General features: G+C 33.0%; 1 protein-coding gene across 4 annotated transcripts in view; it reads left to right on the top strand.

Annotated features, from left to right (window-relative positions):
• LOC143256672 (uncharacterized) overlaps positions 1–12,677 on the top strand; it is a 108,159-nt gene that overhangs the window by 83,807 nt on the left and 11,675 nt on the right. For 3 of the 4 annotated variants that reach the window (XM_076514181.1, XM_076514180.1, XM_076514178.1), the window contains exons 2-3: positions 9,857–9,946; positions 10,960–11,109. In XM_076514181.1, coding sequence (XP_076370296.1) covers positions 9,865–9,946; positions 10,960–11,109 — 232 coding nt within the window. In that variant the 5' untranslated portion in view covers positions 9,857–9,864. Of the gene's footprint in view, positions 1–8,597; positions 8,931–9,856; positions 9,947–10,959; positions 11,110–12,677 lie in introns of those variants that run through there. The other variant, XM_076514179.1, reaches the window with a different exon arrangement.

The raw sequence follows: 12,677 nt of genomic DNA, 5'->3' as shown, positions 1-12,677 counted from the left end.
ACCGTGTACCGTTTTACGGTTTTATACGCTCATTGTTTGTTTCATACCATTGTACAAATCTGCTCCGTACGTTATAACCTTAACATTGTTTATTAACAATAGTTGCCATCGTTGCTCTTCATTTTGCCGGCCCGCCATGGCCAGGTGGATTAAGGCGTTCGATTCGCAAGCTGATGATCAGAGGTTCGAATCCCTGTCACACCAAACATGCTCGCCTTTTAAGCCGTGGGAGCGTTACAATGTTACGGTCAATCCCATTTTTCGTTGGCAAAAGAGTAACCCAAGAGTTGGAGCTGGGTGATGATGATTAACTGCCTTCCCTCTAGTTTTACATTGTTAAATTAGGAACGGCTAGCACAGATAGCCCTCATGTAGTTTTGCGCGAAATAAAGAACAAACTAATTTTGTATTAGTGCTTTTTGTCTTCATGCAGAATTTGTGGGTTGTTGTGTTAGTTTTGTATGAAACTCGGAGGTTTATTTATAGGATAAATCTAATATTTAAACGTTTAGAACATGAAGTGAAATTTAGTATTTATAATATTAACTGTAAAAAGAATTGTAATTATAACAACCAAAGTTATGAAACCATAATACTAAAGTATGACCATCAATGAAACTTATTGTTCCCTTTTTTATTAGATTTTTATATATACTGCAAAGTATTTGTTTCGTATTGGGATTTCAAATAGCCTAAAACTAAGTTAAATTGTAATTTAAATTTAGAAGTTAAATAAATGTTAATATGTATCGAATGTACGATGTTTTCCAACAAGATTGGTACACATAATTTTCTTTCTTGACACAAATATGTTTTAATCTACAAACAACAATGCAATTTACAGTAACATAAATACAAACGTTTTACAAACTTACAAACAATACTGGGTCTTCTCTCTGATCAGGATTTTTCTTGATATCTAACGATGCTTCACGATGAGTGAATAATTTCGAGTTGGTATCGGTACAGTTTTCTTAATGGAGAGCTAGCTAGCTCTTCGTTGATCACACGTGAAGTTTTCTCAGCTGAAGATATACGATCTTCGTCCGACGTTAATTCGCTGAAGTTAAACGCTTTGTAATGTTCGAAATCTGTAATTGTTTCTAGCCAAATATCTGTAGTTTCGCGATTAATAAGCGTTAATAACAGTTATAGCTTTCAAGATTTGTAGCATACCAACTGTAGCAAACTAAATATATATATATTTTCTCCGCGCATTGCATTTGTTACCTTTTATAAACGTTAGGCGAAATTCTAGAAATTTCAGAATTTTCTATAGCTTTAGTGTATAGGCGGGAGTTTTGCAATACAGATTTATCAGTATAAGTTACATGCATTTCAAAATATATATTCAATTTAAACGATCATCGATATTTATATTAATGTACAATAGTAAATCCGTCACCCATTCTATTTAATTTGCTATTTATTTCTGAATGAAATGTTTGTTGTCAGTGTTTCTTGTTTTTCAAGCTAACCGGTGAGCTTACATATTAAAAACGCTAAAATATTGGGATCGATTACCTCTAGTGGACAGAGGGAATATATTATTAAATTGAAAAAAAAATTCTTTTAATGTTTACGTAAATCGTCATTTATGAACATACTTTCTGTAACCTCTTTCTTTTCTTTAACTGTTGAATAAATACTAGTTGTTGTTTTATTCAATGCTTGTCAGAAATATTTCGATATGACAGTAACTGTGTCTTCATCACCATATTATGAAGTATTTCAATTTTAAAACACAAACATTTTATTATTTAATACAACTAGACAACAAAACATTTGCTACTAGAGAAAATTCAAACAGTTATGATAATTTGATGTTACTGATTTCTAATATATAGTCAGAATTTGTCCAACACCTATAGACTTTGAGTTATTGTAATACTTCAATACCTAGTCAGCACTATGTGAAATAGTATGGAATAAACTCAGTACAATAGATTTATGTTGTGAAATTAGGTTTAATTGGACAGTTTAATGGGCAAAAACATACATTTTGTATAACTTTAAGCACTAACTGTATTATATTGGTGAGAAATTTCAAAAATGTTCATATGTGCTATTTCATCTCGCTATAATAGTAGTGAATTTCATCGATTTTGTTTCATTCCCATGCTCACTTGCTCCGTCTGAGAATCACAAAACCCTCACGTTTTCAGTTTGTTAGCACATTCGAGAAGTCTCTAGACTAGGACTAAAAGGGCCACAGTCAAACGTTGCCTCTCACTCACTCAGTTGCTCACTTCGCTTTGTTCTGCGCACAGCCAAAACAAAGCCTGAGCTTTTTCCTCACATCATACCCGCGATATAATCAAATTCTGCAAAACTTTGTATTTCAAAATATTTTAAACTCTAGTTCCGTAAACATAATTTTTAATATTCTTTTCAAAATTATTTGAAATGCTAGTTTCCTCTAATTAAGTGAAATCTGAAAGAACAAAAATCACTCAAACAGTTTCTGCTACATTTGTGGTAAAGCTAAAGGTAGCTTGCTACCACTATTGTGGGTGTGAAATTGATGACCAAGAAAAACTTTGGGCTTCACATGCAATTCTTATGATATGATGTGAGCCCAAAGATTATCTAACACTGATGATTGTGGACAATCTATCATAACTAAACAATATTCAAATATTGCATCTGCAATGAAAATAGTACCTCATGTAGATGGTCTTCCAATTCAACATCCACCAGTGAATTCGGAAACAGAAGAATTATCCTGTAGAGAAGACAGTGAATCATCTCCGTATAGTAATTCTATTCCTATGGTATCTTAACATAAACTGCCTCATGCAAGGAGAGCTATATGATCTGATTCGTGGCTCTATCAAAACGACATGGGGAACTTCTTGGTTCTCGTTTACAGCAATGAAATTGAGTCGCTCGGTAAATTAAAAATATTGTTTCATTTATACACTAACGGGATAATTAGGTACTGAACATCATCCACAAGGTTGGAGACATTTTAGTTTTGCATTGTGGGAACACCAAACCATGGATTCTTGTTGTTCTTGTTGTGAACACGAAAGAAACTTAAAGCATGCAAATTTTTTTTTTGCAAATTATAAATTCTTAAATGCAATTTGGAAACGAATAAATAATTTTTAAAAAGTTATTATTATGATTTTTAAGAATATTTTGAATAAATCTGTCTTATTTGAAAAACTTCAAATAATGGACACTACGATTAATACAAAATAGAGGATAAAGATATAAAAAGTAGTTATAAATTGACATTGTAAACATATTAATACAGTTTCAACGTATTCATTTTAATCAGTCACTCATGGCTTTTCTAACTTTATGCAAGTCACGAAACTTATGACTATTTCAAAAGTTCTTTCCTGACGTTATTTAACAAAAAAAAAAAAACAACTTAAAAGACGAAAGTGAATTTTGTTAAAACGATAGTAACTTGTTTTTATCTATTAACTCTTTAACTAGAGAATACTTTTTTCGTAATAATTTGACTATAACATCACAGCTAGATACTTTTAGAATTTCCAAAATAGAATACTTCATTTGTCATATAGATGTGTGTGTAAGCAAGACTTGTTCTTATGTGCTATTTTTAATTTGGGTATTTCAACTCGAGAGTATATTACTAACTCGATCATCGACCTGTTTGTTGTCAGACAGACGTAACCCGACTTGAACTTAGCTGGTGTCCTTGAAACCTCGTGACTTGTAAAACTCCACCTAGTGTCCCACTATGAAGGCTTTCTTTTTGTTCACCTTTTCGAGTGTGTATGTTTTCTTGTAGCAGAGCCACATCGGACTATCTGCTATGTCCACTGAGGGGAATTGAACCCCTGATTTTAGCGTTGTAAATCCGAAGGCTTAACACTGTTCCTGTGGGGGGTACCTTTTCAAGTATAACAGCAACAATGCCATCTTTTTATGTGTGTATCAAAGTAGTTTGTTATTGTATAATGGTGGAAAGTCGTAAAACATTTGCGATAAAATTACTATTTTAATTGTGACTGTACTTCTTTAAACAGAATTTCTAGATTAAGTCAAAAGAATAATAATTGTAAATAAAATCTAAATCCAATTGTCGTAGGCCTAAGAGTAGTTAAGCCTTTATTAAGTACGACATATACTTAATAAAGGAATAAATTAACACCGTAACTTATGTACTTTTTATATTTTTGCTTTTGTTTAGTTAGGGTTAAACTTTACCGTATTTACTACTATCAGTAAATCAACTTATGATGTTACTTTAAGACATGACATTAGACCTTTTCCATAACTTTGAAAAGCTTTTTATTTGTTACAAAATATTTACTAAAGTACATTTACATCCATTGAAATGAAGTGAACGTGCATTCGCATTTAGTTAGTAAGCTGCGCTGGCATTTTTAGGAAAGACAAAAACCAAGTATCAATTTAATATTAGGTTGTACAGAAATAAATGTCGGAATTCTCACAATGACATTTAGACGATGAATATTGAGTAACTTATCGTTAGTTGGTTGGTTGGTTTAATCCAACGTTTGTCGCTTACAAGATGTCTTAATTGTCTGCTATTTCAACTCCACTCAGACTAAGTTTCGCAGCCCTCAAGGCAGCATGGACAAGAAGGACTTTCGTTTGATTTTCCTTTACGACTTCAAATTTAGACAAAAAGTTACCGAAACTACAGGAAACATCAGTCAGACATTCGGCCATGGATCTTTTACGGAACATACAGTTCAGCGCTAGCTCCAAAGGTTTGGACATGGAGATGAAAGTCTTGAAGACCACGAAGGTCGTGGAAGGAAGCCATCCTTAAATGAAAACACATTAAAGTTAGCAATTGAGACAGACTCTCGCACAATCGTACTTAAGCGTGCAAAAAACAGAGACACAAGCAAATCAAGCACTGCCAACTACTTGAGTGTAACTGGAAAGACGAAAAAGTTGAATAAGTAGCTTCCGTATGAAGCTGACTGAATATCAACAAAATCAGAATTATGAGACCTGTCAAGGTTGACACTCCAAAAATTGAACGAATTGGGAATTGAGGTTCTGCCGCATCCACCTTATTCCCCAGACCTTTCCTCTACACATTTTCATTTTTTCAAGCACTTTGACAACTTTTGGAACAATAAACACTTTCAAAACCAGACAGCTGCAGAAGTTTTCAGGGAGTTCATTGACCATAGAAACTCTGATTTCTTTTACAGGGGCATAAACAACATCGTTACATGTTGGCAAAAGTGTGTTGAAGCAAATGATGCTTACTTTGATTAAAGCATGTTTTACAACACTGGTTTAAACTTTCCCAAACTTCGCAGTTCAAAAACGACATTTATATCTGGACAACGTAACAGAAGTTAAAGCACTACTTTGAGGAACTCGACATATTTTGAAGTCTCAGTTTATCGATTGAACTGAAGTAATTTACTTTCATGGAAGAAGTGTGTTTCACGTGAGGCAGTATAAAACTTATAATTATACATTCAGTTTCTGCAATATATTTGTCGGTGGTAGGCAAATCAGAAATGAACTCGGTTTATTTGTTTAGAATGCAGCAACTGAAGACAGTGTGACTAATAAAGGTACACTATTGGAAAAAACAACAACTTAGCAATCGACCAAGGGACGAAAACTAAGGTCACTAGTGAGGTCATAAAACAACAAGCAAACGGAAAACATTATTTTGTCACAGGGCTTACTTTCTAAATTTATAGACAGGGGAACGGTTTATTTTGTTTTGTTTTGAATTTTGCGCAAAGCTCCACGAGGGCTACCTACGCTTCCCATCCCTAATTTAGCAGTGAAAAACTAGAGGGAAGGAAGATAGCCTTTATTACCCACCGCCAACTCTTGAGCTGCTCTTTTACCAACGAGTAGTGGGATTGACCGTCACAAAATAACGCTCCTACTGCTGAAAGGGCGAGCATGTTTGGTGTGACGGGGATCTGAACCCACGGCCCTTGGATTACGAGTAGAGTGCCTTAACCACCTGGACATGCCAGGCCTAACATGGAAGTAAATAACCATTGAAGGATTATCTTTCGGTAGAATGTTGTTAAATTTAAATAGGTGTTTAAAAATACACTTAATTAACTGATTGCACTGATATTATTATTAAATATTATTAGATGTCTTCCTGTATATTAAATCACCAGCATAACTAATTGTTTTTGGCATATTAGTTTGCAAAATACAATGAACAAGAGAAAAGTTAAATTCATCTCCTATACCGTTAAATTAGGGATGACTGGTACTGGTTTAGTGTGACAGGGATTCGAACCCGCGATCCTCAGGTTGTGAGTCAAATGCCCTAACTACCCGCCCTTGCCCAGGGGAACTGTACGTGTCCTGGGAAAAGTTCGATAAGTATTATTAAAAATTGTTGAAACCGTTTTCTTGTTACTAAAATCGAAGGCAAAACAAATTTGAATTGAAACAATATAGCAAAATCATTGAGGGAGAAAGTAAAAGCTTTTAAAGACGCACAGCTGGCGATCATCTGCTCCTAACCCGCCAAACTGGTGTGTACCAACAAGAACCTAGAAAATTAGATCAAGCTTGGTCATTATCACTTCCAAGTTCATTTATAACAAGTGAAAGTATGAAATAATCGTCGTTTCAATATTTTTAACAGCCAGAACAATCGTTCCCGTCTCCGTGGAGGCTTTTGATTTGAATTTCGCGCAAATCTACGCTAGGATTTATCTCCGCCAACTGTTCCTAATTTAACAGTGAAAAAATGGACAGAAAGCAGCTCGTTATCATCACCCACCGCCAACTCTTGGGATACTCTTTTACCAACGAATAGTAGGATTTATCGTAACGTTATAACGCCCTCATGGCTGAATGGATGAGCATGATATTCGAACCCGCAACCCTCAGATTGAGAATCGAGTGTTCTAACCACCTTGCCATGCTGCATGCAGTAACCAGTACCACGAACCGGCTTAAAATCCTGTTCTGAGATCCGAAAAAAAGATCTTTCGATTTTTTTTCTGAATAAAAAAAGTACTTTCGATTATTTATTTTTATGGGTATCCACAATAAAGAATATAAAGCATTTATTAAACGAGTTCTACTATATACGATTAATTTAATCGTTTAATTATTAAATTAGCAATGTTAGAAACTTGGGCCCGGTGTTGGGGACAGTATATCGAGAATTAATAATAAAATTAATAAAAATGATGTCCCCTGGTGGAGACTTTCACCACAAAATACGTTCGATCTCCTGCAGTAGACAAAGCGTAGATACTTCATTATGTGTTTTTTGCTCCGAAACAAACAGTAATAATAACTACACAGTTAAACCTTGTTGGAACAAATGCTTAAGATGAGTTATGTGCTATCTTGAGATGTTCATACTGGTAATAACAAAGTATCAAGTGTTATAAACTGTTATAAGTTATTCTTAAATTTTAACGACATCTACTGTTTTATACGAATGAAGTGACACCTAACGGTTTATACCACAATTTCTGTGTTGTAACACGGAAGTTTTGGTTCGATTTGTTTTCAATTTTACCCAAAGCTTCTCGAGGGCTATCTGCGCTAGCCGTCCCTAATTTAGTAGTGTAAGACTAAAGAAAAGGCAGCTAGTTATCACCACCCACCGCCAACTCTTGGGCTACTCTTTTACCAACGAATAGTGGGATTAACCATCACAAAATAACGCCTCTACGGATGAAAGGGCGAGCATGTTTGGTGTGAAGGGTATCTGAACCTACGGCCCTTGGATTACGAGTCGACATGCCAGGCCTAACATGGAATTAAATAACTATTGAAGGATTATTTTTCGGTATAGTGTTGTTAAATTTAAATACGCATTTAAACACGCACTTATTTGAGTTAAATGCATTTACTTTAAATATTATTAGATGTCTTCCTGTATATTAAATCACTAGCATAAGTAATTGGTTTTGGAATATTAGTTTGAAGAATACAATGAACAAGAGATAAGTTAAATTCATCTCATATGTCGTTAAATTAGGGATGACTGGTGCAGATAGCCCTCTAGTAGCTTTGGGCGAAATTGAAAACGAAACAAATGAAACAAACTTGTTAAAGATATATTGTTTTGTTAAGTAACTGACCAAGTGATAGTTTAATATGTTGCTATATTGGAATGGGAAGGTAACTTAGAAATATTGGAAGAAAATAATAAATTAAATAAACGCTGTGGCTGTGTTCTAAAACACACACATCTTTTGTTACGAGCATTTAAAAATGTTCCGTTTGTATATTTTTTGGCAACAAATTAATGAGTTGATAACGTAAAAAACAAAATAGAATTGTGGCGAACAACTTAACCGTATGATGTGAAGATAGTATAGAGAAAACAAGATTAGTAACAAAAGAGTTCGACTATTGAACTCGGACACCACATCGCTCTGGAGCTGTTAGTGGCTTTTTATGTTTCCAAAGTTTCCTCTGAACGTTTGTTGTTTTTATACAATGAACAGTTTTAATTGTTTCAAACTGTGTTTCCATTATTTTGAAAATATTAGCAAATGTTTTCAGAACATATACACACATTATTTTAACATTCGGTTGGTTTCGTTTATTTAATTTTTAAGACCTCACAAAAATAACAAGAAGCAACACGTTACCTACCACCACCTCCTTTTCTTCTCAGATAAAAATCACCCATATATCTTGTACGGTAAGGGGAGGGGATTACAAGAGTCCGAGGTTATCCCAGACCTCAAGGCACTTTGCTATCGCTTCCTTATGAAGGAGCGTTGACCGATTAGTCTCGTGCTCTCATAAGTACGCTGAGAAGAAGGTAATCTTTCAAGGTTGACTGAGAGGTCGCTATAAAAAGTACGAACCCACATAACTTCCGGATTGTCGTTGAGCTAGTCCGTCTTCTGGAGCACGCATAAGTGCAGAAAAACAGGAATTTTGGTTAGTATAAACCAAGTCGTCGTTCAGCAATCTATCTATCCGTGTGGTTCAGCAAGGTGAGACTTTTCAAGTATTAGATATTAATATTCTTTGTGCATTTACCGCTGTTGATCAATTTCTGTAATTTTTTTAGAATAATACTAGTTATGGTGATCAAACACTAAAATAATACTAGTTATGGTGACCAAACTCTAAAATAATACTAGTTATGGTGACCAAACTCTAAAATAATACTAGTTATGGTGATCAAACACTAAAATAATACTAGTTATGGTGATCAAACACTAAAATAATACTAGTTATGGTGACCAAACTCTAAAATAATACTAGTTATGGTGATCAAACACTAAAATAATACTAGTTATGGTGACCAAACTCTAAAATAATACTAGTTATGGTGACCAAACTCTAAAATAATACTAGTTATAGTGACCACATTCTAAAAATTTTTAACCAAGCAAAACTCGCAAAATGAATGTGTTAATTGTTCACGTTAGTTGTGTGATTTAAATGTTTAGTTTCAGTTGAATTGACATCTTAAAGTTTTGGTTTTCAAAATTAATTACTGTTACAAATTTTATATATCGAGAAGTGCAAACTAAAGCTCAATATTATACTTACTAAAAATTACCATTAAAATCCCGGATGCTTGGATTCCTAACATTAATTTATTAGTGTTCCATAAACATGGTAACACTTTCTACTCTCAGTATTAAATTAATGCTCTATCAATCGTAAATCAAACTATGCATTTTTCCCCGAAATTAATTCTTTTCAGTTAGTTCTCGTATAGTGTATTCTTAATTTCAGTAAGGTGGACTAAGTAATCTACTATTACAATTCTCTGGTTGAACGGTTTATGTAAGTTTGTAGAAGCAGAAGTTCTAAATGATTAGTTGGGAAGCAACGAAATAAACGACATCTTTAAATAATCTTATGGTATTAGTAATGGTTTCTATAGTTTGTTAATCATTTATTTCAGGATTTACCATGAAGACCCTTCTAATAATTGCTGGGTATTTTATGGCATTGTTCATATCAGCAGAAAGTCAAAGCGAACCAACAAGTTTAGGTAGGTATAACGTAACAAAAACGTCATCACTGTAGGTTGACTCAATGATGGATGAAAACAATGGTTGCCATAAATGTAGTTTTGTCAAACTGGATTAATGTCGCATATGTATTGAACATCGCATAAAATTAATCCGAGAAAGCACTTGTGAATTGTGTAGCATGCAATAAAAAATTATTAATAAATAATTATTAGTTGCAATTAAAAAGTGTGAGAAAAATATCTGATTATTACCCAGTTAATGGTAAAGCACGAAAATATTAAGAGGATATAATCAGCTCTCCGCTGGTACAGCGGTAAGTTTACGGATTTACAATGCTAAAATCAGGGGTTCGATTCCTCTCGATGGACTCAGCAGATAGCCCAATGTGGCTTCGCTATAAGAAAAAAAAACACACACACACACAGGATATAATATAATTTTAAGGTAGGATTGGTTTGGCGTAACACGTGTTCACAAGTTTCAATTTATAAATACTTTTTCTGTCATGTATGTATGTTTTCTTCTAGCAAAGCTACATCGGGCTATCTGCTGAGTCCACCGACGGGAATCAAACCCCTTATTTTAGCGTTGTAAATCCGTAGATATACCGCTGTACTAGCGGGGGGTTTACTAGTATGAACAGTATCGTTTATTTTAACCTCATACAGAAAATTAAATATATAATATATAATAGTGGTACTTTAACCTCACAGCTACCAGCACTTAAAACTAAAATGGGATAACGTCAGTTCTGTAGACATCTTGTGATTCTGTTTTGATAGCTGGAATAATTCATAAATATTTGCTCTTTTGTTATTTTATGACGCAAATGTTTCGCAGTATTTGGAAAACAAGTTCAAATGATACAAAAGTGTGATTATGTGTGATGTAAGCTACGCTCATCTATTGAAAAATCAGAAAATGAAACAACAATAAATATGTACACATATCTATTCGAATTATTTGCGTAAGATAGACTGAAATTGTTTATATTTGTTTTGCTATAACACAACAACTTGTGTTTCGTTAGTTAGCATCTTGAACATAGCCCGTTATCAAAACACGGATTGTCTGGCAGAAAATGGTTTGACAGGTATTTGTCTAACTGATGGTGACTGCTCAAGAAGAAATGGAGCTAAAATTGGTAACTGTGCCAATGGTTATGCCGTCTGTTGTCTTGGTAAGAAAATCTTAATCACAGAGTTTTGATAGTTTGCTATTATGATATGATTATTAGCTGTTCCATTTACTTTGCTATTTTTGTAAGACAGTATTAACCACAGAGTTTTGATAGTTTGTTATTACATAATCATCAGCTATTCCATTTACTTTGCTATTTTTGTAAGACAGTATTAACCACAGAGTTTTGATAGTTTGTTATTATATAATCATCAGCTATTCCATTTACTTTGTTATTTTTGTAATACAGTATTAACCACAGAGTTTTGATAGTTTGTTATTATATAATCATCAGCTGTTCCATTTACTTTGTTATTTTTGTAATACAGTATTAACCACAGAGTTTTGATAGTTTGTTATTATATAATCATCAGCTATTCCATTTACTTTGTTATTTTTGTAATACAGTATTAACCACAGAGTTTTGATAGTTTGTTATTATATAATCATCAGCTATTCCATTTACTTTGTTATTTTGTAATACAGTATTAACCACAGAGTTTTGATAGTTTGTTATTATATAATCATCAGCTGTTCCATTTACTTTGTTATTTTTGTAATACAGTATTAACCACAGAGTTTTGATAATTTGTTATTATATAATCATCAGCTGTTCCATTTACTTTGTTATTTTTGTAATACAGTAATAACCACAGAGTTTTGATAGTTTGTTATTATATAATCATCAGCTATTCCATTTACTTTGTTATTTTTGTAATACAGTATTAACCACAGAGTTTTGATAGTTTGTTATTATATTATGATTACCAGCTATTTCTTTCACTTAAATAAATTTTGATTCTATTAAAAGCTCGTGATTGACATATTAATATTTGTGTGTTTTATGCTGTTTGCATAAAATGTTTAGTTAGTTTTACATCTCAGTTTTGTTCATTTTATTTGACGGATTACCAGTAATATTTTATGTAATGTGAGGATTTTGATGTGTTTTTTTTGGTTTTATTAAAATCAGAATTTATAGATATTTCAATAAACTGGAATACATTCAATAATCATTATAACATGCAGATCTGTAGAGAAAACTCTAAAAAAGTAACGGTCATTCATCAAGTGTAAAGAGATAAGGAAAAATGATTGAAGAATATAACCACAAGGGTTAAGTGTTCTGAACAATAATCGTGTTTCCAACGTAGAGAATTAATGACGTTTTAATATTTCATGTCACATCTAGCATCATTCAAGTCTGCCTAGTACGTAGAGCTACTGTTCACGTCAAAAGCGATATTAGTGTCTAAAAGTAATGGTATTTAATATTAATGCCGTAACTTCAACTCCATATCTTTTATATTGGTTATAATAGTATTTAATATTAATGGCGTAACTTCAACTCCATATCTTTTATATTGGTTATAATAGTATTTAATATTAATGGCGTAACTTCAACTCCATATCTTTTATATTGGTTATAATAGTATTTAATATTAATGCCGTAACTTCAACTCCATATCTTTTATATTGGTTATAATAGTATTTAATATTAATGCCGTAACTTCAACTCCATATCTTTTATATTGGTTATAACAGTATTCAATATTAATGGCGTAACTT

This window comes from Tachypleus tridentatus, chromosome 7 (assembly GCF_004210375.1).
Source record: "Tachypleus tridentatus isolate NWPU-2018 chromosome 7, ASM421037v1, whole genome shotgun sequence".
Lineage (NCBI taxonomy): Eukaryota > Metazoa > Arthropoda > Merostomata > Xiphosura > Limulidae > Tachypleus > Tachypleus tridentatus.
Note: the sequence above shows the minus strand (reverse complement) of the source record. Positions and strands in the feature narration are given on the sequence as shown.